Raw genomic sequence first — 26,631 nt, forward strand, 5'->3', positions numbered from 1 at the left:
CCAAACGTGGTAGTTAACAGTTCACATCATCTATTTGACAAAATTCCCGGCTGTAATGTAATGGGCAAGCATAGAAACAGCAGGATTTTTTATCAAGGAAATCGGCTGGACAACACAAGAAGACAAATAACACTTTTTTCAGAGCTGGATATGGATGATCTTTGACACACAAAAAAAGGGCAGAGAAGGAGAACATTGCAGTTTTTAATTATTTGAATGTATAGTTCCAATACTTCTGTCACATGGGGGATGATATTTTTTTGGAGCATAAAGGTTTCGTTATCATGGTGGCCTGAATTTCGGCTTCTAAAAACATGTGGGAGATTCCTTTTTTTTTTTTCCTTTTCAAACTCTCAAAATGATGCTGGAAGACTGCTTAGAGGAGAAGACCAATGTTAATGAAACAATGATTTGTTTGGGGTCCAAGGAGTAGGTTGGTGTAGAAAATATTAAACTAATATTATCTAACAATTCTGAATACAATGACAGCAAATACTTACATACAGATATTTTTATAACTGAAAGCAAATTCACTGTAATCGAAAATTTATATTTTGTTTAATATTATATTTACAATTAAATTTGACAGTTGCGATTAAATACGAGTAAATGGTATTGTCAGACATTAAAAACGACAAGTATGAAAGAAATGTGTCAAATTTTGACCCTTTTGAAATACATAATAATAAAAAAAAGAACTTTTCAGGTTTTTTTGGAACATTGAGGTCGTGAAGATTAATATTCACGAGATTCAATGGATTCGGAGAGTTGATGATTTGATTGCTTATAATCTTAACAAAAAGGCCAGAGAAAAAGAGTTTAAGCTTTGCGAAACATGTGCTGTCTGTTGTTAGATTCATTGACCTTGATATTTGCTGAGATCCCATTAAAAACATGTACATTCACCCAAAAATTTTCAACTACAACTATGCTACGCTATGCTAGGCCGGCTGGCGTACCGCGGCTGTCACATTTGCTGGACAAGGCAAATATTGATGTTTCCAACCATTGCTAGCACATGACTTGGAATTACTCTCATCTAGTCTGAACCGCGTGTCAATGGGCCAACACACTCCGTCCCTTTAATTTGAAATCAAGTACCAAATATAAGGCGACATACAATAAAGGTGACTGATAGTGATCATATTCTCTCTCTTTTGGTCGTCATATAAGAAATTTCAGCGTCAAAGCTATTGATTTATGAATGGCATTTTGCTAAATAAATATCGAGAGTCAAAGGAGAAAATGGATTTCATGAAACGACTTTTTTCAGAGTCATTGAAAAATGTTTAAGATTTTTTTATTGAGTTCGATATCCCTAAATAGGTATGTAACAATATTTAATTTGCCTTCTAATAATTGTTGCAAAAACAAAAAAAAAATTAGTTAAGTATTCTATTTGGCGAATTAAGTGTTTCTAATTTCTCTGCGCCTTAAAAAAACAAATAGCACAAATTATTTTAAATAATAATTTTTAAATAATTTAACTTAAACTTTTAACAGGCTTGATACTAAAAAAAATATTAAATCATTTTAAAAATTTTATTTTTTATTACATTTAATCAAATCTTTATATTTTTATTTTAAATTAAATAAATTTTTATTTTTTTATTTGGAACTCTTATAATTAATAATTAATTTAATCAAAATATGTTACATGATACTGATGTAACATGTTGACATGTTATGATAAATAATGACATGACATTCTGATGTGGCATGAAACTCGAATATGCGATATTTTCACCTATTATATTAATATCATATCAGTACCACATCAATATAAAATGATAAACGGTAATTAATCAATTATTAGTTATAAGAGTTTATTTGATAAAAATAAAAATATACGATCTTGATTAAATTTAATAAAAGAAAAAAATTTTATTTGAATAGTTTAGGGATTTTTTTCAAGTATTATGCTATTTTAATATTTATTTTTTATTTCGAATTAAGAAGTACGATATTAGATAAAAAGTGGTGTTTTGTTTAAAAAAACTTGACATAATACTTTAAAAAACTCTTAAATTTTGTATCCGAGCATTTGACTCATGGGTTAGTGTATGATCTCTCTAAATAGTAGGATTTGAATCCCTTTTCCCCAAATAAAAAAAAATCCTTGAACTATTCGAGAAAATTTAAATAAATCATTATTTTTCTATTAGGTTCAAGTAAGTTTTTATATTTTTATTTTATACCAAATATAAACATTTATAATTAACCGCTAGCAATATAAAAATATAAAAATTTATTTAAAATTTTTAAAACTGTTTAAAGTTTTTTTTTTTTAAATTTGACGGTAAAAAAACTTTATATCGTCTTATCTAAAAAATTAATATAATGTCTTGAGAGAATGTCCTGAGAGATTTTCCAAAAAGAATGCAGAGTCCAATCGTTTCAAATGGGCTACGGTCCTTTAATGTACAATACATGAAAGTCCTGTCTCCACTCTCGAGCCCACCTTTCTAAAAGAAAACCATAAATGTTCTCTACAAAATAGGACTAATGTGGTCCATTAATCAGCCCATAGCTACAGTATCCATGCTGTACCGTAAGCGACGCGACTTCGCGTGTGTGTCACAGCCTACCCCCTGCGCTTCAATGACTTGAAAAGCGGATTTGGTTTTAAGGCAGCTCAGCTTGAACGGTCACTAGCGCCCGCTCTCCCGCCATTGTCCGTACGCCCGAGAATGGCTGCAATCTTCATTCTGCCACGCCCAACCCCTTCTCTTTACTTTCATTATTCTTCTTCTTCTTCTCTTCCAAAATATCACCAGGTCTTTCTTCGTTCTCTCTTTCTTCTCAAATTTTCTTGGATTTTTTTTTGTTTTCTTTATTTGGGTGCTTGAATTTTGCTTGTTTCAGTTTGAAGTTAAAACCCAAATTCTCTTTTTATTTTTATGAGCTGGAGACATATCTTTCTGCGAATTGTTTTTTTTTATTTTCCTTTTTAGAGCAATTTAAAAATATCTGCTGGTGTTAATTATCTCATTTTTTTTCTAATTTAATTTATGAAATAGGTGTTTCGTTGCTCTGTAATGCAAAGTCCATTGCTGAAAGGTTGGAACCCCGGGTTTTACAGCAAGGAGAAGTTCAAGCCTTTTACTTCAACAACTTCAACAGAGTGGAGGAGAAGGAGGTAAACTGTACTATGTGTTTGTCATTCATTTGGGCACCAGTTTCATACTAACACCTAAAAACATTTCTTGTGACTGCATTTATCTTTGAGTTGTTTGGTAATGTTATTTTTTTCTTGGATATTGATGGTAAGCGTTTTGAATCCTAATAAAACAGGAGAACATTGATCTGTGCAGTCAATCAAGATGCTGAAAAAGCTTTCAAAAAGACTGTAGAAGTGGACAGACTCATCGATATGCTGAGGGAGGCAACCCCAAACGAAGTAAGCATTTGTTTCTAGCATAAAGTCGTGTCTGGAGAATGAATTATTCAAATTTTGCTCTTTTAAAGAGTGATGGTGCTTGCGGCAAGATTGCTGCTTTGTCTGAACTCTGAATGTTTAAGGAACCATGATATAATACCATAACAGCACTCATTCTGCTTACTTTGTTTGGGTGGAATTCAGGCTGGGAATAGCATGCTAGTAGTCTGTTTTGTAGGAGACACAACTGACAGTCAACCATGGCATTGTGGTATGATTGCAATGATTTGATCTTTGTATCCACTTGATTGCGAATAGGTTTTGGGAAGCATTTTCATCTATTTATTCATGCATAAATCAGCAACTAACCATACTATGTATTGGGTTAGGTTCTTTGTATTTTGTTGTAGTTATTCTGGATGCCACTACTTGGAGTAGAAAATTGTTTGTAATTGAGTCCACTTATTATTATTATTTTTGTTTTTACGTAACCTTGCTTTTGCTGTCTTTCTCATGTGGACAGCTTCAGCAACTGGTTGTTGAAAATATCCTTGCTTTCAATGAAAACTTCTGGATACGACTTGCTGCAAGAAGTGACACCTGCAAATCAGATGATGATAAAGCATGGTTTTTGAGTTGGTTAATTCTAATGTTTCAATAATACGTACGAGGTTGACCTCATTGTAGTCACTAGGTTTTGTAATTATTATGTTTCTATTGTTTTATCTTCTCGCAGAAAGATTATGAGGAATTGGCTTCTGCTGTAATGAGCATAGTGGATTGCCTTGTTCATAAGACCCACGTACCTGTCTCTCTGAGATAAAGGAAAAGAAATTTGGTTACTGGAAAGCTCTGTTCTTTCATTTTGTCATTCTTTCTTTAATTGATCCATTTCCCCTTTGACAGGAAAAGATTGATTCAGCAACTGATGTTCTCAAGGGGATTTTGAAACCTGTAGTTGACGAGGAGGAAGAGATTCCATGGCCCCCTAAAGATCCTGAGGCTCTCAACCAAATGGAGAAAGTATAAAAGAAGTTCTCTTTAATCCATTTTTGGATTTTATATGGACAATTTAAACTTCTATGTTTCAGATGCTTAAAGAATTTTCTCTGAGTTAATTCTGTTCCTTCTTTTTCCCTCTTAACATAGTAATAGGATTGTGGCTGAGATATTTTCAACAGAAGTAGCTTAGATTTTACTGCTACTAAATGCAAATTGTTATTATATGTTTCTTAGGGAATGCAATATGGAGATTATACTATCTTTTAATTGGTTCATGTAAGAATACCTTTGTTATTCTTGTCAGAAAATATTTCAAATGGAGCAAGAAGGGCAACTCGATGAAGGTTTCCTTGCGGAAGTCAGTGCACAATTACGACAAGTGAGTACATTCTGCTAATTACATCAAATCATTTTAATGGTAATAAAACTTTTCTGCTTGTAGCATAGTATATTACATCGAGACTCTTCTTGATTATGTCCCTGGTGAAGGAAATTGTAATGGATATTTTACCCTCATCTACCTGATCTCTTTTAATCCTCCAACTTCAGTCAAGTTGCTTGAAATTATTTATATTTGAACTGACACTGCACTTCGAAGAAGTTTCAATGGTACATGTTAACCATGATAGTAAAACTTCTATCACAATGCTGCTGACGTTCACCTGACCTCATTGTTTTGTCCTTGTAATGTTTTATTTAAAATTTAAATAATAACTTATATATTAGTAATTTGCAGGCACAAGAAGATTGTGATAAACCTGGTCTTGAGGCTATGTTGCAAAAGGTTCTGCAACTCTATGCTTCTACAGTTCTCTCCAAGCGTAGTTATGCGAAGAAAGGTAATACTTTCTTATCTTTTCATTGGGTTTAGAAGCACCATCTTTTTTGGTCAAAACACAAAAAATTTATAGGTTGAGGTAAAACCAATTTGCTTAATATCCATTTTCTCTTCAAGTAGTTGTGAACGTTGACTTGTCTGCATGTGCTGTATGGTTCTCCTTCCATTTGGTCTGAAAACAGAAAAAAGAAAAAGAGTAAACTTGGTGTTGTACAGATTCATAAAGTCTTGTTGGTAGTATTCATTTTTATTTTTAGCAGTATATTAAATTTGTCAATAACAGATGTCAGTTGTCAAATACTGCCACTTTGGTTCCTTAATTTTTAGTAGTGATTTATGCAACAACTTTTATTTTCTTGATTATGATTCTTTAATTTGTGTTACTATGTTTCTCTTTTTCACATTACTTTCATTATTCTTTTGGATAACTATGTCCATATTATTTTCATTATCATAGTCTTGCAGTTGCTTTACTTTTTGTGTTGGAGTCAGATACCTTAAACAGCTAATTCCTATCAATATATCTGGTGCAGGGAATGAAGTGTTGAAGGCTGAGCAGTTTCTTGAAACTGTGATCAAAGGTTTCCATATCTTCTTCAGCATTTTTCATCTGAAAACATGATCTTGTCATAATTATGAGTGAACTGTTATTCATTCTTGTTGTATTAATCTGCAGCTCCTGAGCAAGAGTGGAACAAGCTTTTAATTGATGGATTAACAGTTGGTAAAGGAGAAATTTCACCCGAAGATTTTAATGCTGTAATCAAGAAACGGATTGAGCGGACTTTAATCCGAACAGTAAGAGGCACCCTTGCCTTTGATTTTCTATTGGCTGTAGATTCAACTCTTTTCTAGTTTCCTGACAACTGTTTTTCCATCTTCACCCCTCCCTGTTTTTCTCCCTATGTTTTCTCTCTTGCTCTCTCTCTCTATATATATATATCAGGAGGGAGGTTCTTACCGGCAACGTATTCTTACTGAATACTTGAAAGGCATCCAATCGAGAGCAGAGGAGATTGTCCAGTTACTTCAGGGCAATGCAGAATAGGTGCCTCGACAGGAGTGAAAACGACTCCAGGCACGAGGTGTTTTCAGCATGCAAAATGTGAAAACAGGTCTCTCCTTAATGAAGAAAAGGACTATATCCAGATTTGGAGCCATGAAAATGTACATTTCGTGAACAATTTTATTGTGCAAGACTGACCCTGTACCAGAAGCAGAGAAATTATGGAGTATTTCCACAGCACCTGGCCATCTTCTCCTCCATTGGTTTCTTTCCCAAAAGCCCATATATGTTTTGCTTCAAATTTGGTCTATGGATATTTATTAATCCCTCAAGACCTTACGTAAATCATTGTAATTAGGTACTAGCATGGACTGCCAGTGCGTGCCCTTCTCCTTTAGTTTATTCATTTTATTGTATAGGCAAATCAATCTACTCTACAAATTCTCCACAGCTTGATTTGAGATTGACTTGTTTACATTATTCGTTTTTTCCTTTGAAAATTAAACTTAAATAATTGATTATGCAAACAAACTTACGTTCACATTATAAAATCGTGTTCACGTGCCTTATTGTTATTGGCTCCATCCTTGAAGACTAAACTTAGACTCAAATCGATAGCATAAGATTGACTAAGTTAATTTGGAGTGTCTTGAAAGATTAAATAATCAATTTATTTTAAATTTAAAAATAATATAATATTTAAAGGGAGTAAGAACATCTTATTAATGTAGTGTCTTTACAAATGAAGCGTTTATTTATAGACTAATAACTTTTATATAGACAGAATTTATAAAACAAAATAATGCTTTAGGGATTTGATTTGGATAATTAAATCTTAATCTTAATATAATTTAATTTACATTCAAATTTAGATATACATAATCAAATATACGAATTCAAATCATATATCACTTCTGTGTCTCACCTGTGGATTATTTGATCTATCTGAATTGTTTAGTCTGAAATCTTGAACTACATCATCGACATTTATGCATATATTTATAATATTTTTTTATTATATTTAATCGAGTTTTTATATTTTTATTTTGAATTAAATAGATTTTTAAGTCACTTGTTATTTTATGCATTATGGTATTGGTATGGCCTATTGATATGTCATTATAAATAATGATGTGGCATGCTGAGATGGTCATATGACGTTTTCATTCTTTACCTTAATACACTTAAATATAAAATGATAATTGATATTTTGATTAATGATAATAACTAAAACATTACTCATAAAGATCTCTTTCAGCAAGTGTAAATCTTGATTAAATATAAAAAAATAAAAATTTATTTAAATATTTAAAAATTATATAGGAGTTTTTTTAAACATTGTACTTTAAAAAATTTAATTGATTAGTTTAACTTTCGAACATTTTATTTTTATTTTTGATATATCTTAATAATTTTTAAATAAGTTAACATTTAATATATGTAAGATTCAATTATAAATTTTATAGTAACAATTTTTAAAATATCACGTAATTTTTTTTAAAAAAATCAGTAATTTACATTTTAATTTGACATAATGCTCGTAAAAGTCTTTAAACTATTTAACAAAATTTAAATAAACTCTTATTCTTTTATCGCGTTCAATCAAACCTTATATTTTTATTTTGTGTCGAATAAATTCTTATGACTAATGATTTACTAATTACTATTAGTTAAAATGTCATTTGTCATTTTATATTTACACGACATTGATATTGATGTGGATGATGAAAAATGTCACATTATCATATTATCATGCCAAATTAATATGTCATGTGATATATCAACATGCCAAGCCATCATTAATTATAATATATTAACATATCACGTCAACTTCACATAATATAAAATGACAAATGACATTTTGACTGATTCAATTATTAGTATAAAGGCTTGATTTAAAATAAAAATATAAAAATTTATTTAACTTAAAATAAAAATACAAAACTTGTCTGCAGTTGGACAGGATCGCTTAAAATTTTTTATGGGGTGGTAAAGAAGATAGCTCCCGCAATCATCTGATCAATTGGAATACGGTGTGTTTATCGAAAGCTCATGGTGGTTTGGGTTTGCGTTCAGCAAGGGACTCAAACTTGTCTTTGCTTGCAAAAATTAGTTGGCGCGTAGAAAATAACTTAAGTTACTTATCTTGTAAAATTTGGGTCTTTGGGTTGGTTTAATTAGCACTGGCGGTAGAGAGGAAAGAGAGAGAGAGCTGTCGGCAGCTTGGTAGAAAGGAAGGGCCCGATCGGCGGTGAAGGAAAGCTTTAAGTGAGAGAGGGTTTCGACGCTGGCGGTAGAAAGGGCAAAGAGAGAGCAGATTTAGGCGTCGACAGAGGTAGATCCGTGGGCTAGGTGGCCGGCGGTAGGAAGGGAGAGGGAGAATCCGATTTGTTTAGAGAGAAGGGAGAGAGTTAGGCGGCTAGAGAGAGAGGCAAAAGAGAGAAAATGGGGAGAGGAGAAAAAAAGAAGAATTTATAGTTAGGGTTTGAGAGGCTCAAAATGACGTCATTTTGAGACTCATCAATAGACTTAGCCAATCTTTCTAAACGGTGTCGTTTGGGCGCACAATAGGGCAGCTGAAGCAAGGCACTAAACGGTGCGTTTTGACTGGAGGAAGAGTGGGCTTTTGGAGCTATTGTGGGCATCCGTGGGTTCAGTTTTGGGCTAGTCCAAGCCCGACCTTGGTATGTTCTGGGCTCTACAATTATTGGGCTTGAATCTTTGATGCCTATTGTGAATGTTTTTTTTTTTTTAATTTTGTTTTATATATTTACTTATTTTAGTTATTTTTAGAAAAAATGAAATTAAAACTTTATATACAAGAAATTGGATAAAGTAAAAATATAAGAATCTATACATTTAATTATGTAATAGATAATAGCAAACTTAGGTAAAAAAAAAAAGGGTTATTTAGTTAAAAAAATAGATCCAAAAATAAAAATGAGTAGGAAAATAAATGAACATTTAAGTAAAAAATAATAATATGGTATATAGGCTTAGAGGGACATTGTACATGGAAAAGAAAAAAAAAAAAATAGAAAATAGAAAATATAGTAGAATAAAATATGTAATTATCAAAGTATTTAAAAAGATAGTTTCATAAATGAAAAAGAATGAGATAGTTTCATAAATGAAAAAGAATGAGAATGGGACAAAGTGATGAATTATTCAATAAGATGATGGAATGATCGGTCGGGGACGCGAGGAGTCGCAATCCCGGACCGATATTCCCTAGGTTCGGAACCTGAATCAAGACTCCACCAATACGATAAGAGGGCATCGATTTCAAGATTCTGAAATTCTTAATAAATAAAGAGTTTGACTATACCAAAAAATTACTTGATAAAAATAATAAAAAATGATAAAAAAAATAATTCAAACATATAATAAATAATTAATTTGTGAAAATACAATATACATGACATTAAACAAATAAAAAATAAAACAAATAATAATAAAAAACAACTAATTTAAAATTAAGTATTGAATATTAAGTGGCATAAACTATAAAAAAATGTGAAGATAAAGATAAAAAATTTTTAAAAATAATAAATATATATAAAAATAAGATCTTAGGCATTAGGTTTGAATAAAAGATTGCTTATGAAAAATATAATAATAATAATATATATAAATATATAAAATAAAATAATATAATAAAAAAAATAAAAAAATTTTGTTCACTAAAATAACATAGAATTATAAACAATTTTTCTAATTATAAATGAAAAACATAAGAACTTAGAAACAAAAAATNTGTAATAATAAGAAATAAGAATAGAAAATATGATAATAAAAAATATAATAAAATAAAAATAATAATTAATTAATAATAACTAAAAAATATAGATAATTGCATTAGCATAGCATATATATATTGCATAATACATATCATTGCATATAAATATTTTTGTTTTCGAATTTAAGCCCCGATGATGGGATCTTCCAAAAATCTTGCGAATGCGGGTGTTCTTCGAAAAGTTTTTTAGGTGAAAAGGTGTCTCCGGGTCCCACCAGTATGATGGGAGGGCTCGAGAAACATCTTTAGTAAAAGGTTTTTGCCCGAATTAGATTTATTATGCACAAAAATATTATTTTAAAGGAAAACGTACGATGACTCCAATGATGAGAATTATTCGTCGAATTCGCGAAGACGAGTTTCTCGGATAATTCCCTAGGTGAGAGAATACCCCGAGTCCCACCAGTATGATGGGCGGATTTGGGAAAATATCCTCGATAAAAAGTTATTCGTCCGACATTTGTTTTCATGCCATGCATCTTGCCTCGCATTTGCATTCCATTTTATGTTGAATAGGAGATAAAAATAAGTGAATAATAACTAAGGAAATATAGTTAGTTTAAAAATTAAAGCCTAATAAGATAATCTAAGAATGGTATTGTTCATGGAACGGGGCGTCCTGGGGGTGCTAATCCTTCTTCGGGCGTAACCGTACTCCCGAGCTTAGATATAGAAAACCGTAGACCAGTTTAAGGTTCTTTTCGGTGGGCTTAAAATTAATTTAAGTTTTCATCGATTAAAATCGAGTCAATAGGTGACCAATCGCACCTAGTAAAAAAGATTGGTGGCGATTTTTAATTTTAGTTTAATTTTTTAGTGAGTTTTCACATTCGCGTCTAGCGGTCGGGTTCCCGGACCTGCACGTTATGACAGAAAGGTAATTTGAAGTGCATAATATTATTGAATTTGAATAGAAAATAGTTAAAAATGTTAGCTTTTGACATGACTGGTGGGTGAGTGATAACCCTTTTATTTGGTATGCTCTTGGTGTTGTTGATAATGAGTTGCTTTTTAAAAAGGTTGTTGATTTTATTAATAGCCACAAGGAATGATAATTTGACTTTAATTGGCATATTTTTCCTTCAAGTAAATTATTGAAAATAAGAGCAATTCCAATACCTTTAACAAATCTTTGAAGAGATAAAATAACTTGGTGTGGGGAGAGTAATGTAGGTTTCATAGCTAGCTCAGCCTATAAGTTAATGCAAATTCAACAGGTTGGAAACTTGCAAAGTGGAGGACCTGATGTGGATTTGGAGCTTAGATTGTATAGAAAGGGTTCGATTTATTGTGTGGACTTTGTATCATGATAAACTAAACATGAATGAAAATATAATGAAGAAGCAAATGGTGGATGTTGTGACTTGTCCTAGATGCTTACTTTGTGTTGAATCGGTTTTACACTTGTTTAAAGACTGCCCTTATGGGAGAAAGGTTTGGAGGCATTGGTTGTATCTCGAAATTGAGGAGGAAAGTTTTTTTAATTCAAGTTTAAAAGAATGGATATGGAGAAATTGTTCTAGTAAGTCTAGAATTATTGATAATCTGATGTAGAGTGTTCAATTTTCTATAACTATGTGAGAACTTTGGAAAAACAAAAACAAATGGGTTTTTCACAAGCTTGATTTCTTAGCATCTAGCTAAAGAAATTGGCCAGGCCATGGCACGAAAGCATAATAGTAACAGGGTGGCTAAATGGGTCAAGTGGGAGTCGTAAGAACCAAATTGTTTTATTCTTAATGTTAATGGTGCTTACAAAAATCAAACTCTAGATGCACATCTATAGGAGATTTAATTCGAGATTCGAATAGAGAATGAATTGGTGGTTTTGTGCTAAATATTGGTGCTACAGACAACTTGGTAACGGAACTTTGGAACATTCGAGAGGGTTTATTGCTAGTCAAGAACTTGCGATTGGACCAATTGATTGTTGACCTTAATACAACAGTGGTAGTCCATTTCTTAAAGAAGAATGTTTGTGACAATCTATATGCTTGTATTACTTTGATCCAAGTAAATTGGATAAGAGATATTCGCCATAGTTTTAGGGAAGGTAATATGTGTACAAACTCTCTTGCTAATTTAGCCCAACACTGTCCGCTGGGAAAGACCTCAAATAGATAAATGGCCATTACTTATTAAGGATATATTAGGCTCTCTTACTTTGAGATCTTAAACCGGGCCTTTCCGGTTCTTAAATACCAACAAAATATATTTAAAGATTTATAAATATTTTCTTCCAGTGGCACCCGCCTTAACAATCAATAGCTTTGTTACGGCAACAGCCATTAATCTTTAAAACACAGAGAATCGATGCCTCTCTCTTTTCTTTTCATATAAAGCTAAAGATACAAAGGTGCTACCGTTTTCGTTTGTAATTTTAGATGCGGCATCAGATCTGAGGTAATTTCTTCTTAATTTCGTATCCACAACCTCGATCTTCCTTATCTCTTTTCTCAGTTCCCAAATCCAATTCTCGCTGTTTGGTTGTCGGGGATTATTTTATTTAGACGTTGGATTTGGTTTTGTTTTGCAGAGAATTGGCGGTCGAAGAGAAAGAAGAATAAGAACAAAAAGGGGACGAAGATGTTGACAAAGTTTGAAACGAAGAGTAATAGAGTGAAGGGACTGAGTTTCCACGCTAAGAGGCCATGGATCTTAGCCAGTCTCCACAGTGGCGTTATCCAGTTATGGGACTATCGTATGGGTACTCTGATTGATCGATTCGACGAACACGATGGCCCCGTTCGCGGCGTCCATTTCCACATGTCTCAGCCTTTGTTTGTCTCTGGAGGTTCGGATTTCATTTAGTTACGCTCAATTTTATCTCTGCTTAGTAAATCGAGTTGATTGTTCTAGTGATCTTGGGATTTGGATATGAAATTATTATTTGTGTCGATTAATTGGGATTGGAGTAGCTTAACTTGTGGAGCTCTTTTATGCTTGTTACTATCAAACTTCAGAAAATCTGGTGCGTATTATAATACTGGATCTAGATTTACTAGAGCGATTTCATGTAGTTGGCCTTAGTTTACTCCTTCTAGATCTGACTGACGTTCTCGAGAAAATGACTGCCAATCCAACCATAGATTGAATTATATAGGCTATGGTATATGCATTCATATCTGCATGAACACATATATTTATATACATTTATTCCGTGGTTTTGTGTATACTACTTGCAACGTATAGATCTCTTTATATTGTCTTGATGCCTTTTTTTAAAACTATAAATTTATAAAGTTTTGATCATGAAGATTCTTACAACATAAAGTTTGAATACAAAAAAGTGCGAATTGGTTTCAAATATTTAAGGATTTAATGCACTTAAAATTTGTAAATACAAATGGATTGAAATATATTAAATTTATTACAATTTAAATTCCATTTTAATTGAATCCACATCACTCTTATTAGTGATTCTGTCATTAGAATTAGGAGAATATAAATAGATTTATGTAAGAAGACCAATCAAAATTTACTTATTTATAATTTAGAGTCATGAAAGGATAATTTTGTAATACAAAATTATTTTTGTACTTTTGTTTGGCAGGCTACACTGCCTAGAAGATAGGGGAATAGCACTTTGTAGCACCTTTCGCTTTGTTTAAACTGAGAAATAACTCGTTGTTCAACTTGGCACCTTAAATGTTAAACTACTGTCTTAGTATATCTATTGCTGAAAAGGGATGCTTTTGAGTGTAGTAATTTGAAAGTTTTTAAAACTGGTCAACATGGGCAAGGAAAGTCTGAATTTGAAGTTTTTATTAACTCAAAATGTTACATTTGTACTATGATTTTCTTTTACAAAGCATAGGATTCTTATGCAATACAAATGATACTAAAAATGATCGGATCTTTCAGGGGATGACTACAAGATAAAGGTCTGGAACTACAAGTTGCATAGATGTCTTTTCACACTTCTTGGGCATCTTGATTATATTCGTACTGTGCAATTTCATCATGAGCATCCGTGGATTGTGAGTGCCAGTGATGATCAGACTATTCGCATCTGGAACTGGCAGTCACGAACTTGCATTTCTGTGTTGACTGGCCATAATCATTATGTTATGTGTGCCTCATTCCATCCTAAAGAAGACCTCGTTGTATCGGCCTCCCTCGATCAGACTGTTCGGGTTTGGGATATTGGTTCCCTGAGAAAGAAGACTGTCTCCCCAGCGGATGACATTTTACGGTTAAGTCAGATGAACACAGATCTTTTTGGTGGTGTTGACTCAGTTGTTAAGTATGTATTGGAAGGTCATGACCGAGGAGTAAATTGGGCTGCATTTCACCCCACCTTACCTCTGATTGTCTCTGGAGCAGATGATCGACAAGTGAAATTGTGGCGTATGAACGGTAATTTTAGGAAACTGTGCCTTCTTCTCCATTTATATTTCATTTACTAGCAATATTGATTAGTTTTTTTCTTATGTAAGTACACTTATTGGCCAATTAAAATCTTCATAAGAACTTACCTAATTATCTTCTTTTTTTTTTTTTTCTGAAATTTGATGTATGCTAAATGGCCCATTATATATGAGCCAAGCTACCTCAAATCCTCCATTATATTTATGATCTTGGCAGTGTATAGGTGCGGGGCCCAAAGAGTGTCCTTGTACAACCTGCTAAAGTTGGCAGATCAAATTTTTTTTGCAGCAGAGAATTCAGACCCCTGAATTGTTGTGGGACTGAGTCAATTGTTTATTTGTTGGCAGAGACAAAGGCTTGGGAAGTGGATACCTTGAGAGGGCACATGAATAATGTGTCATGTGTTATGTTTCATGCCAAACAAGACATCATTGTGTCTAATTCCGAGGATAAAAGTATTCGTGTGTGGGATGTAACAAAGCGAACTGGACTTCAAACTTTCCGTCGAGAACATGACAGATTCTGGATTCTTGCTGCCCATCCTGAAATGAATCTTTTGGCTGCTGGACATGACAGTGGCATGATTGTATTTAAGCTAGAGAGAGAGCGTCCTGCTTTTGCAGTGAGTGGGGATTCTCTCTTTTATGCCAAAGACCGGTTTTTAAGATATTATGAGTTTTCAACTCAAAGAGAGGCGCAAGTAATTCCAATTCGACGGCCTGGTTCCACAACCTTGAATCAAAGTCCAAGGACCCTTTCTTACAGTCCTACAGAAAATGCTGTTCTTATCTGCTCAGATGTGGATGGAGGATCGTATGAGTTGTATGTGATACCAAAAGACAGCATTGGTAGGGGTGACAGTTTGCAGGAGGCAAAGAGAGGTCTTGGGAGTTCTGCTATATTTGTGGCTCGAAATCGGTTTGCTGTGCTCGACAAAGGCAACAACCAAGTCTTAATTAAGAATCTAAAAAATGAAGTAGTTAAAAAGAGTGGCCTCCCAGTGCCTACGGATGCGATATTTTATGCTGGAACAGGTAACTTGTTGTGTAGGTCAGAGGATAGAGTAGTTATATTTGATCTCCAGCAGAGGATTGTTCTTGGTGATCTTCAAACCCCCTTTGTGAAGTATATTGTTTGGTCAAATGATATGGAAAGTGTTGCTTTGCTCAGCAAGCATGCCATTATCATTACTAACAAGAAGCTTATGCACCAGTGCACTCTTCATGAGACAATACGTGTAAAAAGTGGAGGCTGGGATGACAATGGTGTTTTTATTTACACCACCCTAAACCATATAAAATACTGCCTTCCCAATGGAGATAGTGGAATAATTCGAACGCTTGATGTTCCAATATACATAACAAAGGTTTCAGGAAATACTTTATTTTGCCTGGATCGTGATGGGAAGAATAGGACTGTAGTCATTGATGCTACAGAATACATTTTCAAGCTCTCTCTGCTTCGGAAGAGATATGATCATGTTATGAGCATGATAAGAAACTCCCAGCTTTGTGGTGAGGCCATGATTGCTTATCTGCAACAAAAGGGGTTCCCTGAAGTGGCTCTCCATTTTGTCAAAGATGAGAAAACACGCTTTAATTTGGCTCTAGAGAGTGGGAACATTCAAATTGCTGTTGCATCAGCTAAGGAGATAGATGACAAAGATCATTGGTATAGGTTGGGTGTGGAGGCTCTTCGCCAAGGCAATGCAGGTATAGTGGAATATGCTTATCAGAAGACAAAAAACTTTGAGAGGTTGTCTTTTCTTTATCTCATAACCGGTAATCTGGAAAAGCTATCCAAGATGCTGAAAATTGCAGAAGTTAAGAATGATGTTATGGGTCAGTTTCACAATGCTTTGTATCTTGGTGATATCCAGGAACGAGTTAAAATCTTGGAGAATTCTGGTCACTTGCCTCTTGCTTACATTACAGCATCAGTCCATGGTCTACAGGATGTGGCTGAAAGGTTAGCAGCTGAGTTGGGAGATGATGTCCCTCCTTTGCCAGAGGGGAAAGAACCTTCCCTTTTGATGCCTTCTGCCCCCGTTTTATGTGGTGGTGATTGGCCCCTTCTGAGAGTCATGAAAGGCATATTTGAAGGTGGATTGGATAGCGGTATTGGCAGGGGTGCTGTGGATGAAGAGGAGGAGGGTGTAGAAGGTGATTGGGGTGAAGATCTTGATGTGGTTGATGTTGATGGCTTACAGAATGGTGATGTTACTGCAATTTTGGAGGATGGGGAAGTAGCTGAAGAAAATGAAGAAGAGGGTGGATGGGACCTTGAAGATTTGGAACTTCCCCCTGAGGCAGACACCCCAAAGGTCTCTGGGAATGCTCGGTCTTCTGTTTTTGTGGCACCTACTCTGGGTATGCCTGTAAGTCAGATTTGGATTCAGAGATCATCTCTTGCTGCTGAACATGCAGCAGCTGGCAATTTTGATACGGCAATGCGTTTGCTTAGCAGGCAACTTGGCATTAGAAACTTTGCCCCTTTGAAATTGATGTTTCTTGATCTTGACACTGGTAGCCGTAGCTATCTCCGTGCATTTGCATCTGCACCAGTGGTTTCACTGGCAGTTGAGCGGGGATGGAATGAATCTGCTAGTCCTAATGTGAGGGGTCCACCAGCACTTGTGTTCAATTCCTCTCAATTGGATGAAAAGGTGAATGCCGGTTACAAGGCCACGACGGCTGGGAAATTCACTGAAGCTCTTCGGCTTTTCCTTAACATTCTTCATACAATTCCATTGATTGTTGTGGAGTCAAGGAGGGAAGTTGACGAAGTCAAGGAATTGATTATTATTGCTAAGGAGTATGTTCTTGGTCTACAGATGGAGCTTAAGAGGAAAGAAATGAAAGACAATCCAGTACGCCAGCAGGAGCTTGCTGCCTACTTCACCCACTGCAACCTTCGGACACCTCACTTAAGGCTTGCTTTGCAAAATGCAATGTCTGTATGCTTCAAGGCAAAGAACATGGCTACAGCAGCTAACTTTGCCAGTCGTCTACTAGAAACAAACCCCACAAATGAGAATCAAGCAAAGACAGCAAGGCAAGTGCTTCAAGCTGCTGAGAGGAATATGACAGATGCCTCTCAGCTGAACTATGATTTCAGAAACCCATTTGTGGTATGTGGGGCAACTCATGTGCCAATTTACAGAGGACAGAAAGATGTATCTTGCCCATATTGCACTACACGCTTCATTCCTAGCCAGGAAGGGCAATTGTGTACTATCTGTGATCTTGCAGTGGTTGGGGCAGATGCTTCAGGGTTGCTCTGTTCTCCTTCACAGATACGATGATCAAGTTGCTGAAGTTGGATCTACTTTTTAACTTTATCTTGCTGACCTCTTTTAGCTGCAGAAACCTGCCTGGGTTGATCGATTCATATCTGTGTGTGAAAGGTCAGATTACTGAAGAGGAGTTGCGAACCAAATTAATTTTTTGTGCTATTTCCTTTTATTTGCTTTTTGTTTAATTCCTCTTAATAGTTCATAATGATTTTCAATGTAAGAATAAATTTGGAATTTTCGTTATCAGGCTTTTCTTGTCTGTTGATGTCTATAGACAAGTATATTCATAGGTGCCTTGTTAATTAAATGATGTCATAGGTAGCACTTACATATCGATTTTATGCATATGTGATTTCAGAAACTTGCTTTTTGCCAATTATTCGATCTCGGGACTTTTGAATTGGGGCCCTTCTTGGGCAGTGGAAGTTGATTCTTTTTCCAATTCAAATAGTCATAAGAGATTTGTGGAGATATATTTGCATTAAAATGGATATGTTGAGATATACTTAGTGCAACGAAAGTTAATATAAGATTCAATTATAAATTTTAAATACAAATTTTATCAATTAGTTAAATAGTAACAATTTTTAAAAATAAGTTCTTTAAAGGTCGGTGATTTACATTTTACTTTTTAAAAAAAAAAAAATCGTCGTGGAATGAAAATATTTTCTTTGAGTCGCAGCCGCAAATAACTTGGTTACGGCAGCGGCCTTTAACCTCTGAAATGGTAGCATCTTTTGCGTCCTCAAAACGTCGTCGTTAAATAAAAAGTGGGAAGGAAGGCACTTGAAAGAAAAGTCTGTACATCACAAACATAGTTCCAGTACTTGAAAAAAAAAGACTCAGATCCTTAAAAAAGAGAATCGAAAACTCTCTCCTCTCTATTCATATAAAGCGAAAGATGGAAAGGCGCTTCCGTTTTCGTTTGTAATTTTAGATGCTACATCAGATCTGAGGTAATTTTTCTTAGTTTCATGCCCATAACTTCGATCTTCCTTATCTCTATGCTTGGTTCCCAAATCCAAATCTCCCTGTTTGGTTACGACGATTATTTTATTTAGACGTTGGATTTGGTTTTGCTTTGTAGAAAATTGGCGGTCGAAGAGAAAGAAGAAGAAAAACGAGAAGGGGGAGAAGATGTTGACAAAGTTTGAGACGAAGAGTAATAGAGTAAAGGGACTGAGTTTCCACGCTAAGAGGCCATGGATCTTAGCCAGTCTCCACAGTGGCGTTATCCAGTTATGGGACTATCGTATGGGTACTCTGATTGATCGATTCGACGAACACGATGGCCCCGTTCGCGGCGTCCATTTCCACATGTCTCAGCCTTTGTTCGTCTCTGGAGGTTGGGATTTCATTTATTTTCGCTCAATTTTATCTGTGCTTAGTAAATCTTGTTGATTGTTTTGGTGATCTAAGGAATTGGATGTGAAGTTGTTATTTGTGCTGATTAATTAGGATTGGATTAGCTTAACTTGTGGAGCTCTTTTATTCTTGTGACTATGAAATTTGAGAAAATCTGATGCGTATGATAATACTGGATCTAGATTTACTACAGTGATTTCATGTAGTCAGCCTTAGTTTACTCCTTCTAGATCTGACGTTCTCGAGAAAATGAATGCCAATCCAACCATAGACTGAATTATATAGGCTATAGTATATACGTTCATATCTGCATGAACACATATATTTATATACATTTATTCAGTGGTTTTTCGTATACTGCTTGCAATGTATAGATCTATTTATATTGTTTTGATGTCTTTTTTTTAAACTATAAATTTAAAGGGTTTTGATCATGGAGATTCTTAAAACAATAAGTTTGAGTACAAATGAGTGTGAATTGGTTATAACTATTTAGGATTTAATGCACTTAAATTTTGTACGTACAAATGGAATATATTAAATTTATTACAATTTAAATTCCATTTTAACAGAATCCTCATTCACTCGTATTAGTGATTCTATCATTAGATTTAGGAGAACATAAATAGATTTATATAAGAAGGCGAATCAAAATTTACTTATTTATAATTTAAAGTTATTAAAGGATAATTTAGTAATACAAAAAATATTAATGTACTTTTGTTTGGCAGGCTACACTGCGTAAAAGATAGGGGAATAGCACTTTGTAGCACTTATCCCTTTGTTTAAACTGAGAAATAACTCGTTCAACTTGGCACCTTAAATGTTAAACTACCATCTGAATAGATCTATTGCTGAAAAGGGATGCCTTTGAGTGTAGTAATTTGAAAATTTTTAAAACTGGTCAACATGGGCAAGGAAAGTCTGAATTTGAAGTTTTTATTAACTCAAAAAGTTACATTTGTGCTATGATTTTCTTTTAAAAAGCATAGGATTCTTATGCAATACAAATGATACTAAAAATGATGGGATTTTTCAGGGGATGACTACAAGATAAAGGTCTGGAACTACAAGTTGCATAGATGTCTTTTCACACTTCTTGGGCATCTTGATTATATTCGTACTGTGCAATTTCATCATGAGCATCCGTGGATTGTGAGTGCCAGTGATGATCAGACTATTCGCATCTGGAACTGGCAGTCACGAACTTGCATATCTGTGTTGACTGGCCATAATCATTATGTTATGTGTGCCTCATTCCATCCTAAAGAAGACCTCGTTGTATCGGCCTCCCTTGATCAGACTGTTCGGGTTTGGGATATTGGTTCCCTGAGAAAGAAGACTGTCTCCCCAGCGGATGACATTTTGCGGTTAAGTCAGATGAACACAGATCTTTTTGGTGGTGTTGACTCAGTTGTTAAGTATGTGTTGGAAGGTCATGACCGAGGAGTAAATTGGGCTGCATTTCACCCCACCTTACCGCTGATTGTCTCTGGAGCAGATGATCGACAAGTGAAATTGTGGCGTATGAACGGTAATTATCGGAAACTGTGCCTTCTTCTCCATTTATATTTCATTTACTAGCGATATTGATTAATTTTTTTCTTATGTAAATACACTTATTGGCCAATTAAAATCTTCATAAGAACTTACCTAATTATCTTCTTTTTTTTTTTTTCTGAAATTTGATGTATGCTAAATGGCCCATTATATATGAGCCAAGCTACCTCAAATCCTCCATTATATTTATGATCTTGGCAGTGTATAGGTGCGGAGCCCAAAGAGTGTCCTTGTACAACCTGCTAAAGTTGACAGATCAATTTTTTTTTTGCAGCAGAGAATTCAGACCCCTGAATTGTTGTGGGACTGAGTAAATTGTTTATTTGTTTGCAGAGACAAAGGCTTGGGAAGTGGATACCTTGAGAGGGCACATGAATAACGTGTCATGTGTTATGTTTCATGCCAAACAAGACATCATTGTGTCTAATTCCGAGGATAAAAGTATTCGTGTGTGGGATGTAACAAAGCGAACTGGACTTCAAACTTTCCGTCGAGAACATGACAGATTCTGGATTCTTGCTGCCCATCCTGAAATGAATCTTTTGGCTGCTGGACATGACAGTGGCATGATTGTATTTAAGCTAGAGAGAGAGCGTCCTGCTTTTGCAGTGAGTGGGGATTCTCTCTTTTATGCCAAAGACCGGTTTTTAAGATATTATGAGTTTTCAACTCAAAGAGAGGCGCAAGTAATTCCAATTCGACGGCCTGGTTCCACAACGTTGAATCAAAGTCCAAGGACTCTTTCTTACAGTCCTACAGAAAATGCTGTTCTTATCTGCTCAGATGTTGATGGAGGATCTTATGAGTTGTATGTGATACCAAAAGACAGCATTGGTAGGGGTGACAGTTTGCAGGAGGCAAAGAGAGGTCTTGGGAGTTCTGCTATATTTGTGGCTCGAAACCGGTTTGCTGTGCTCGACAAAGGCAACAACCAAGTCTTAATCAAGAATCTAAAAAATGAAGTAGTTAAAAAGAGTGGCCTCCCAGTGCCTACGGATGCAATATTTTATGCTGGAACAGGTAACTTGTTGTGTAGGTCAGAGGATAGAGTAGTTATATTTGATCTCCAGCAGAGGATTGTTCTTGGTGATCTTCAAACCCCCTTTGTGAAGTATATTGTTTGGTCTAATGATATGGAAAGTGTTGCTTTGCTCAGCAAGCATGCCATTATCATTACTAACAAGAAGCTTGTGCACCAGTGCACTCTTCATGAGACAATACGTGTAAAAAGTGGAGGCTGGGATGACAATGGTGTTTTCATTTACACCACCCTAAACCATATAAAATACTGTCTTCCCAATGGAGATAGTGGAATAATTCGAACGCTTGATGTTCCAATATACATAACAAAGGTTTCAGGAAATACTTTATTTTGCCTGGATCGTGATGGGAAGAATAGGACTATAGTCATTGATGCTACAGAATACATTTTCAAGCTCTCTCTGCTTCGGAAGAGATATGATCATGTTATGGGCATGATAAGAAACTCCAAGCTTTGCGGTGAGGCTATGATTGCTTATCTCCAACAGAAGGGGTTCCCTGAAGTGGCTCTCCATTTTGTCAAAGACGAGAAAACACGCTTTAATTTGGCTCTAGAGAGTGGGAACATTCAAATTGCTGTTGCATCAGCTAAGGAGATAGATGACAAAGATCATTGGTATAGGTTGGGTGTGGAGGCTCTTCGCCAAGGCAATGCAGGTATAGTGGAATATGCTTATCAGAAGACAAAAAACTTTGAGAGGTTGTCTTTTCTTTATCTCATAACCGGTAACCTGGAAAAGCTGTCCAAGATGCTGAAAATTGCAGAAGTTAAGAATGATGTTATGGGTCAGTTTCACAATGCTTTGTATCTTGGTGATATCCAGGAACGTGTTAAAATCCTGGAGAATTCTGGTCACTTGCCTCTTGCTTACCTTACAGCATCGGTCCATGGGCTACAGGATGTGGCTGAAAGGTTAGCAGCTGAGTTGGGAGATGATGTTCCTCCTCTGCCAGAGGGGAAAGAACCTTCCCTTTTGATGCCTTCTGCCCCCGTTTTATGTGGTGGTGATTGGCCCCTTCTGAGAGTCATGAAAGGCATATTTGAAGGTGGATTGGATAGTGATATTGGCAGGGGTGCTGTGGATGAAGAGGAGGAGGGTGTAGAAGGTGATTGGGGTGAAGATCTTGATGTGGTTGATGTTGATGGCTTACAGAATGGTGACATCACTGCAATTTTGGAGGATGGGGAAGTGGCTGAAGAAAATGAAGAAGAGGGTGGATGGGACCTTGAAGATTTGGAACTTCCCCCTGAGGCAGACACCCCAAAGGTTTCTGGGAATGCTCGGTCATCTGTTTTTGTGGCACCTACTCCAGGTATGCCTGTAAATCAGATTTGGATTCAGAGATCATCTCTTGCTGCTGAGCATGCAGCAGCTGGCAATTTTGATACAGCAATGCGATTGCTTAGCAGGCAACTTGGCATTAGAAACTTTGCCCCTTTGAAGTCGATGTTTCTTGATCTTAACACTGGTAGCCATAGCTATCTCCGTGCATTTGCATCTGCACCAGTGGTGTCACTGGCAGTTGAGCGTGGATGGAACGAATCTGCTAGTCCTAATGTGAGGGGTCCACCAGCACTTGTGTTCAATTCCTCTCAATTGGATGAAAAGGTGAATGCGGGTTACAAGGCCACAACAGCTGGGAAATTCACTGAAGCTCTTCGGCTTTTCCTCAACATTCTTCATACAATTCCATTGATTGTTGTGGAGTCAAGGAGGGAAGTTGACGAAGTCAAGGAATTGATTATTATTGCTAAGGAGTATGTTCTTGGTCTACAGATGGAGCTTAGGAGGAAAGAAATGAAAGACAATCCAGTACGCCAGCAGGAGCTTGCTGCCTACTTCACCCACTGCAACCTTCGGACACCTCACTTAAGGCTTGCTTTGCAAAATGCAATGTCTGTATGCTTCAAGGCAAAGAACATGGCCACAGCAGCTAACTTTGGCAGACGTCTACTAGAAACAAACCCCACAAATGAGAATCAAGCAAAGACTGCAAGGCAAGTGCTTCAAGCTGCTGAGAGGAATATGACAGATGCCTCTCAGCTGAACTATGATTTCAGAAACCCATTTGTGGTATGTGGGGCAACTCATGTGCCAATTTACAGAGGACAGAAAGATGTATCTTGCCCATATTGCACTACACGCTTCGTTCCTAGCCAGGAAGGGCAATTGTGTACTATCTGTGATCTTGCAGTGGTTGGGGCAGATGCTTCAGGGTTGCTCTGTTCTCCTTCACAGATACGATGATCAAGTTGCTGAAGTTGGATCTACTTTTCAACTTTATCTTGCTGACCTCTTTTAGCTGCAGAAACCTGCCTGGGTTGATCGATTCATATCTGTGTGTGAAAGGTCAGATTACTGAAGAGGAGTTGCAAACCAAATTAATTTTTTGTGCTATTTCCTTTTATTTGCTTTTTGTTTAATTCCTCTTAATAGTTCATAATTATTTTCAATGTAAGAATAAATTTGGAGTTTTTCGTTATCAGGCTTTTCTTGTCTGTTGATGTCTATAGACAAGAATATTCATAGGTGCCTTGTTAATTAGATGATGTCATAGGTAGCACTTACATATCGATTTTATGCATTTATGATTTCAGAAATTTTCTTTTTGCCAGTTTCTCGTACTTGGAAGTTTTGAACTGTGGCCCATCTTGGGCAGTGGAAGTGATATCTTTTTCCAACTCAAATAGTGTTAAGCTTTTTCTTTTATGTGTATGTATTTGCAATATCTCATATTTGCTTAACATCTATGAACTATAAGGAAGAGTTTTTTACAAAATGAGTATGCTTAAATGATAGTAGAATTTATTCAATTTTTCACTGATATGGACTTCTCATGAGAAATATGTCAAAATATACTTAAATCAAAGTGGATTTTTTTATATATACAGATGAATGAGTTAGTGTAACAAAAAAATATTATACGTAAGATATGAGATGACTTTTGAAATTATGAATAAAAGTTTCGTTTTATATAATAATAATATTTTAAAAGTAAAACATGTGAATTTCGTAAAATTTTCTCATACTGGTATTTTTAATTTTTATAGTAGTTGCTTTTTTCTACCTGTATTCCATGCTTTAAAAATGTTTAGTTCTACTTGCCTACTAGTATTTGTTTTTCCCCTTCTCGCCCTGCACTTATTTTTTATTGAATTTTCCTCCATGTAAAATTATAATGTTGTATATTATAATACACGGTTCTTATTAAAAGTACCCTTCGGTTAAAGAGAAAAGAGTAATTAAGAAGAACACACGCACAAATTATAATTCACATTATATTAGGCTTGTTTTAAGAACCCCTGCCCAGTGGCATCGGAATCTCTCATGTCTGGCTAAGAGGCCCAAAAAAGAAGGGGAGTGGACCCAAAGTTTGTGGTTTAAGGAAAAAGGGGAAAATTCTGCTTTTGCTTTTATTTTTCTTTTTCAAAAATGGAATAGGAAAGAAATAAGGAAAACTTCTGACCGAAGGCAGGAAGGAAAGCCTTACTTTGAACACGTGGCCGGTACTCATTGGTTCAAATACGTGGACCAATATATAAAAACATTGACACGTGATCCGCAACGTGTCTCCCCCATAATATTCCCAAGCTAGCAGGGTTGCTGAATAAAACGAGAGACCTTTCGCTATCAACTTACTGCTTCCAAAATCACAGAAACAAAGAACGAACCCAAAACGAAACACAAAAATACTGTAAAAAAGAAAACGTAAAGAGGAGAAATGGAGAAGCAAACCAAATCTGAGGTTCTTGTTTTTTCAGACATGAAAGAAGATCCTGAAGAAATTTTCTTCGGAGGAGAAGAAGAAGGAAGTGATCTGTCTTATTGGGAATTCATCAACTCCTCAGATTCTGACGCTGATGATGTCCTCTCTCTTTCTGATGCTTCTTGGCACTCTTCGCTTTCTTCCTCCCCAGAGGACAGCCCAATCCCTGACCTGATTCAAGATTCTGATGATCGTCTTCATCACCATGACTATGAGCCATTTCACGATGGGTATGGTGAGCCATACATAGATGATCAAGAAGAGGATGATGGTGATGATTACGATGATGATTATGATGAGTATGATGATGATGGGTATGATTTGGATGATGAGTTGGTGCCGCGCGCACTGAGTGGGAAATTTGGAAGGCAAAGGATGAGGAAATTAGGGAAGAGGGTTTTTGCCAAGATGCACACTTCAAAAAAGTCACCATTTTTGTATGTCAAGCCTGGGTGTGTTCATGGCAAGCATGGGCTCGGATTGAAGCACAGTTGCTAGAGAGAATTGGGTTGCAACTTTTGGAGGAAATGGGCTATCTTTAAATGGGTACTTGTTGGAATCTTCATTTGGTTTAAGTTGTAATTACTGTAGTTCGAATTGCTATTGTTAGGTTTAATTTAATTTGACTTGGATTATTTGGTTGTTAATAACCTAATAATTATGTTAGTGTCTATACAAGTTTATTTTGTAATCTCCATGGTGCTTTTCTGCTTAACTTACCTCATTTCTTTCTTTTCTTTTTCTTTTGTGTTGTTGGTTGGCTGAATGTTGATAAGTCTGAGGAAATTTTAGCAAATGGATGTGTTGAGATTGCGGAATACGAGAATGAATCTCTTTGTGTCATTTTGATGTGCCATAGATAATATGTTCTAGGTCGGTTCTGACATTTATGCAGAAATTGGTATGAAAAGATCTTATCGGAAATGGATAACTACTGGAATTTCATATTGATTAGACTAATGGTATTTATATGGTTAGTTTGGTTCATCAAGCATCTAAAGTTTTGGTATGCTGTATATAATTGCTGTTTTTGGTTACTTGAATTATTTAACTGCATTGTGGAATTTTGAGGAAAATGGGTGTGTTATGTGAAATCCATGTCAGTCCTTTAAGAGTAAGGATGTAGCCGTTAGAAATGGATGTCTACTGGAGTTTCATATTGGTTAGATAAGGGTATTTACATGGTTAGTTAGGTTCATCAAGCTTC

General features: G+C 35.4%; 4 protein-coding genes across 4 annotated transcripts; all 4 read left to right on the forward strand.

Moving 5' to 3' along the window:
• LOC18607711 lies at positions 2,613-6,705 on the forward strand. Its single transcript, XM_007042004.2, has 11 exons — positions 2,613-2,777; positions 3,021-3,139; positions 3,295-3,400; positions 3,903-4,001; positions 4,116-4,181; positions 4,286-4,402; positions 4,686-4,760; positions 5,118-5,220; positions 5,753-5,800; positions 5,896-6,017; positions 6,166-6,705. Exons 1-11 carry the CDS (start codon positions 2,691-2,693, stop codon positions 6,265-6,267), a joined length of 1,044 nt encoding a protein of 347 aa, XP_007042066.2. The 5' UTR covers positions 2,613-2,690; the 3' UTR covers positions 6,268-6,705.
• Positions 12,265-18,026, forward strand: LOC18607712 (coatomer subunit alpha-1). Its single transcript, XM_007042006.2, has 4 exons — positions 12,265-12,427; positions 12,561-12,818; positions 13,889-14,383; positions 14,743-18,026. The coding sequence occupies exons 2-4, from the start codon at positions 12,611-12,613 to the stop codon at positions 17,697-17,699; spliced, it is 3,660 nt and encodes a 1,219-aa protein (XP_007042068.2). The 5' UTR covers positions 12,265-12,427; positions 12,561-12,610; the 3' UTR covers positions 17,700-18,026.
• Positions 18,498-24,339, forward strand: LOC18607713 (coatomer subunit alpha-1). The gene is made up of 4 exons (XM_018115939.1): positions 18,498-18,646; positions 18,778-19,035; positions 20,095-20,589; positions 20,949-24,339. Exons 2-4 carry the CDS (start codon positions 18,828-18,830, stop codon positions 23,903-23,905), a joined length of 3,660 nt encoding a protein of 1,219 aa, XP_017971428.1. The 5' UTR covers positions 18,498-18,646; positions 18,778-18,827; the 3' UTR covers positions 23,906-24,339.
• LOC18607714 (protein PFC0760c) lies at positions 25,237-26,244 on the forward strand. Its single transcript, XM_007042008.2, has one exon. It carries the CDS (start codon positions 25,380-25,382, stop codon positions 25,920-25,922), a length of 543 nt encoding a protein of 180 aa, XP_007042070.2. The 5' UTR covers positions 25,237-25,379; the 3' UTR covers positions 25,923-26,244.

The sequence above is a fragment of the Theobroma cacao genome, chromosome 2, assembly GCF_000208745.1.
Source record: "Theobroma cacao cultivar B97-61/B2 chromosome 2, Criollo_cocoa_genome_V2, whole genome shotgun sequence".
NCBI lineage: Eukaryota > Viridiplantae > Streptophyta > Magnoliopsida > Malvales > Malvaceae > Theobroma > Theobroma cacao.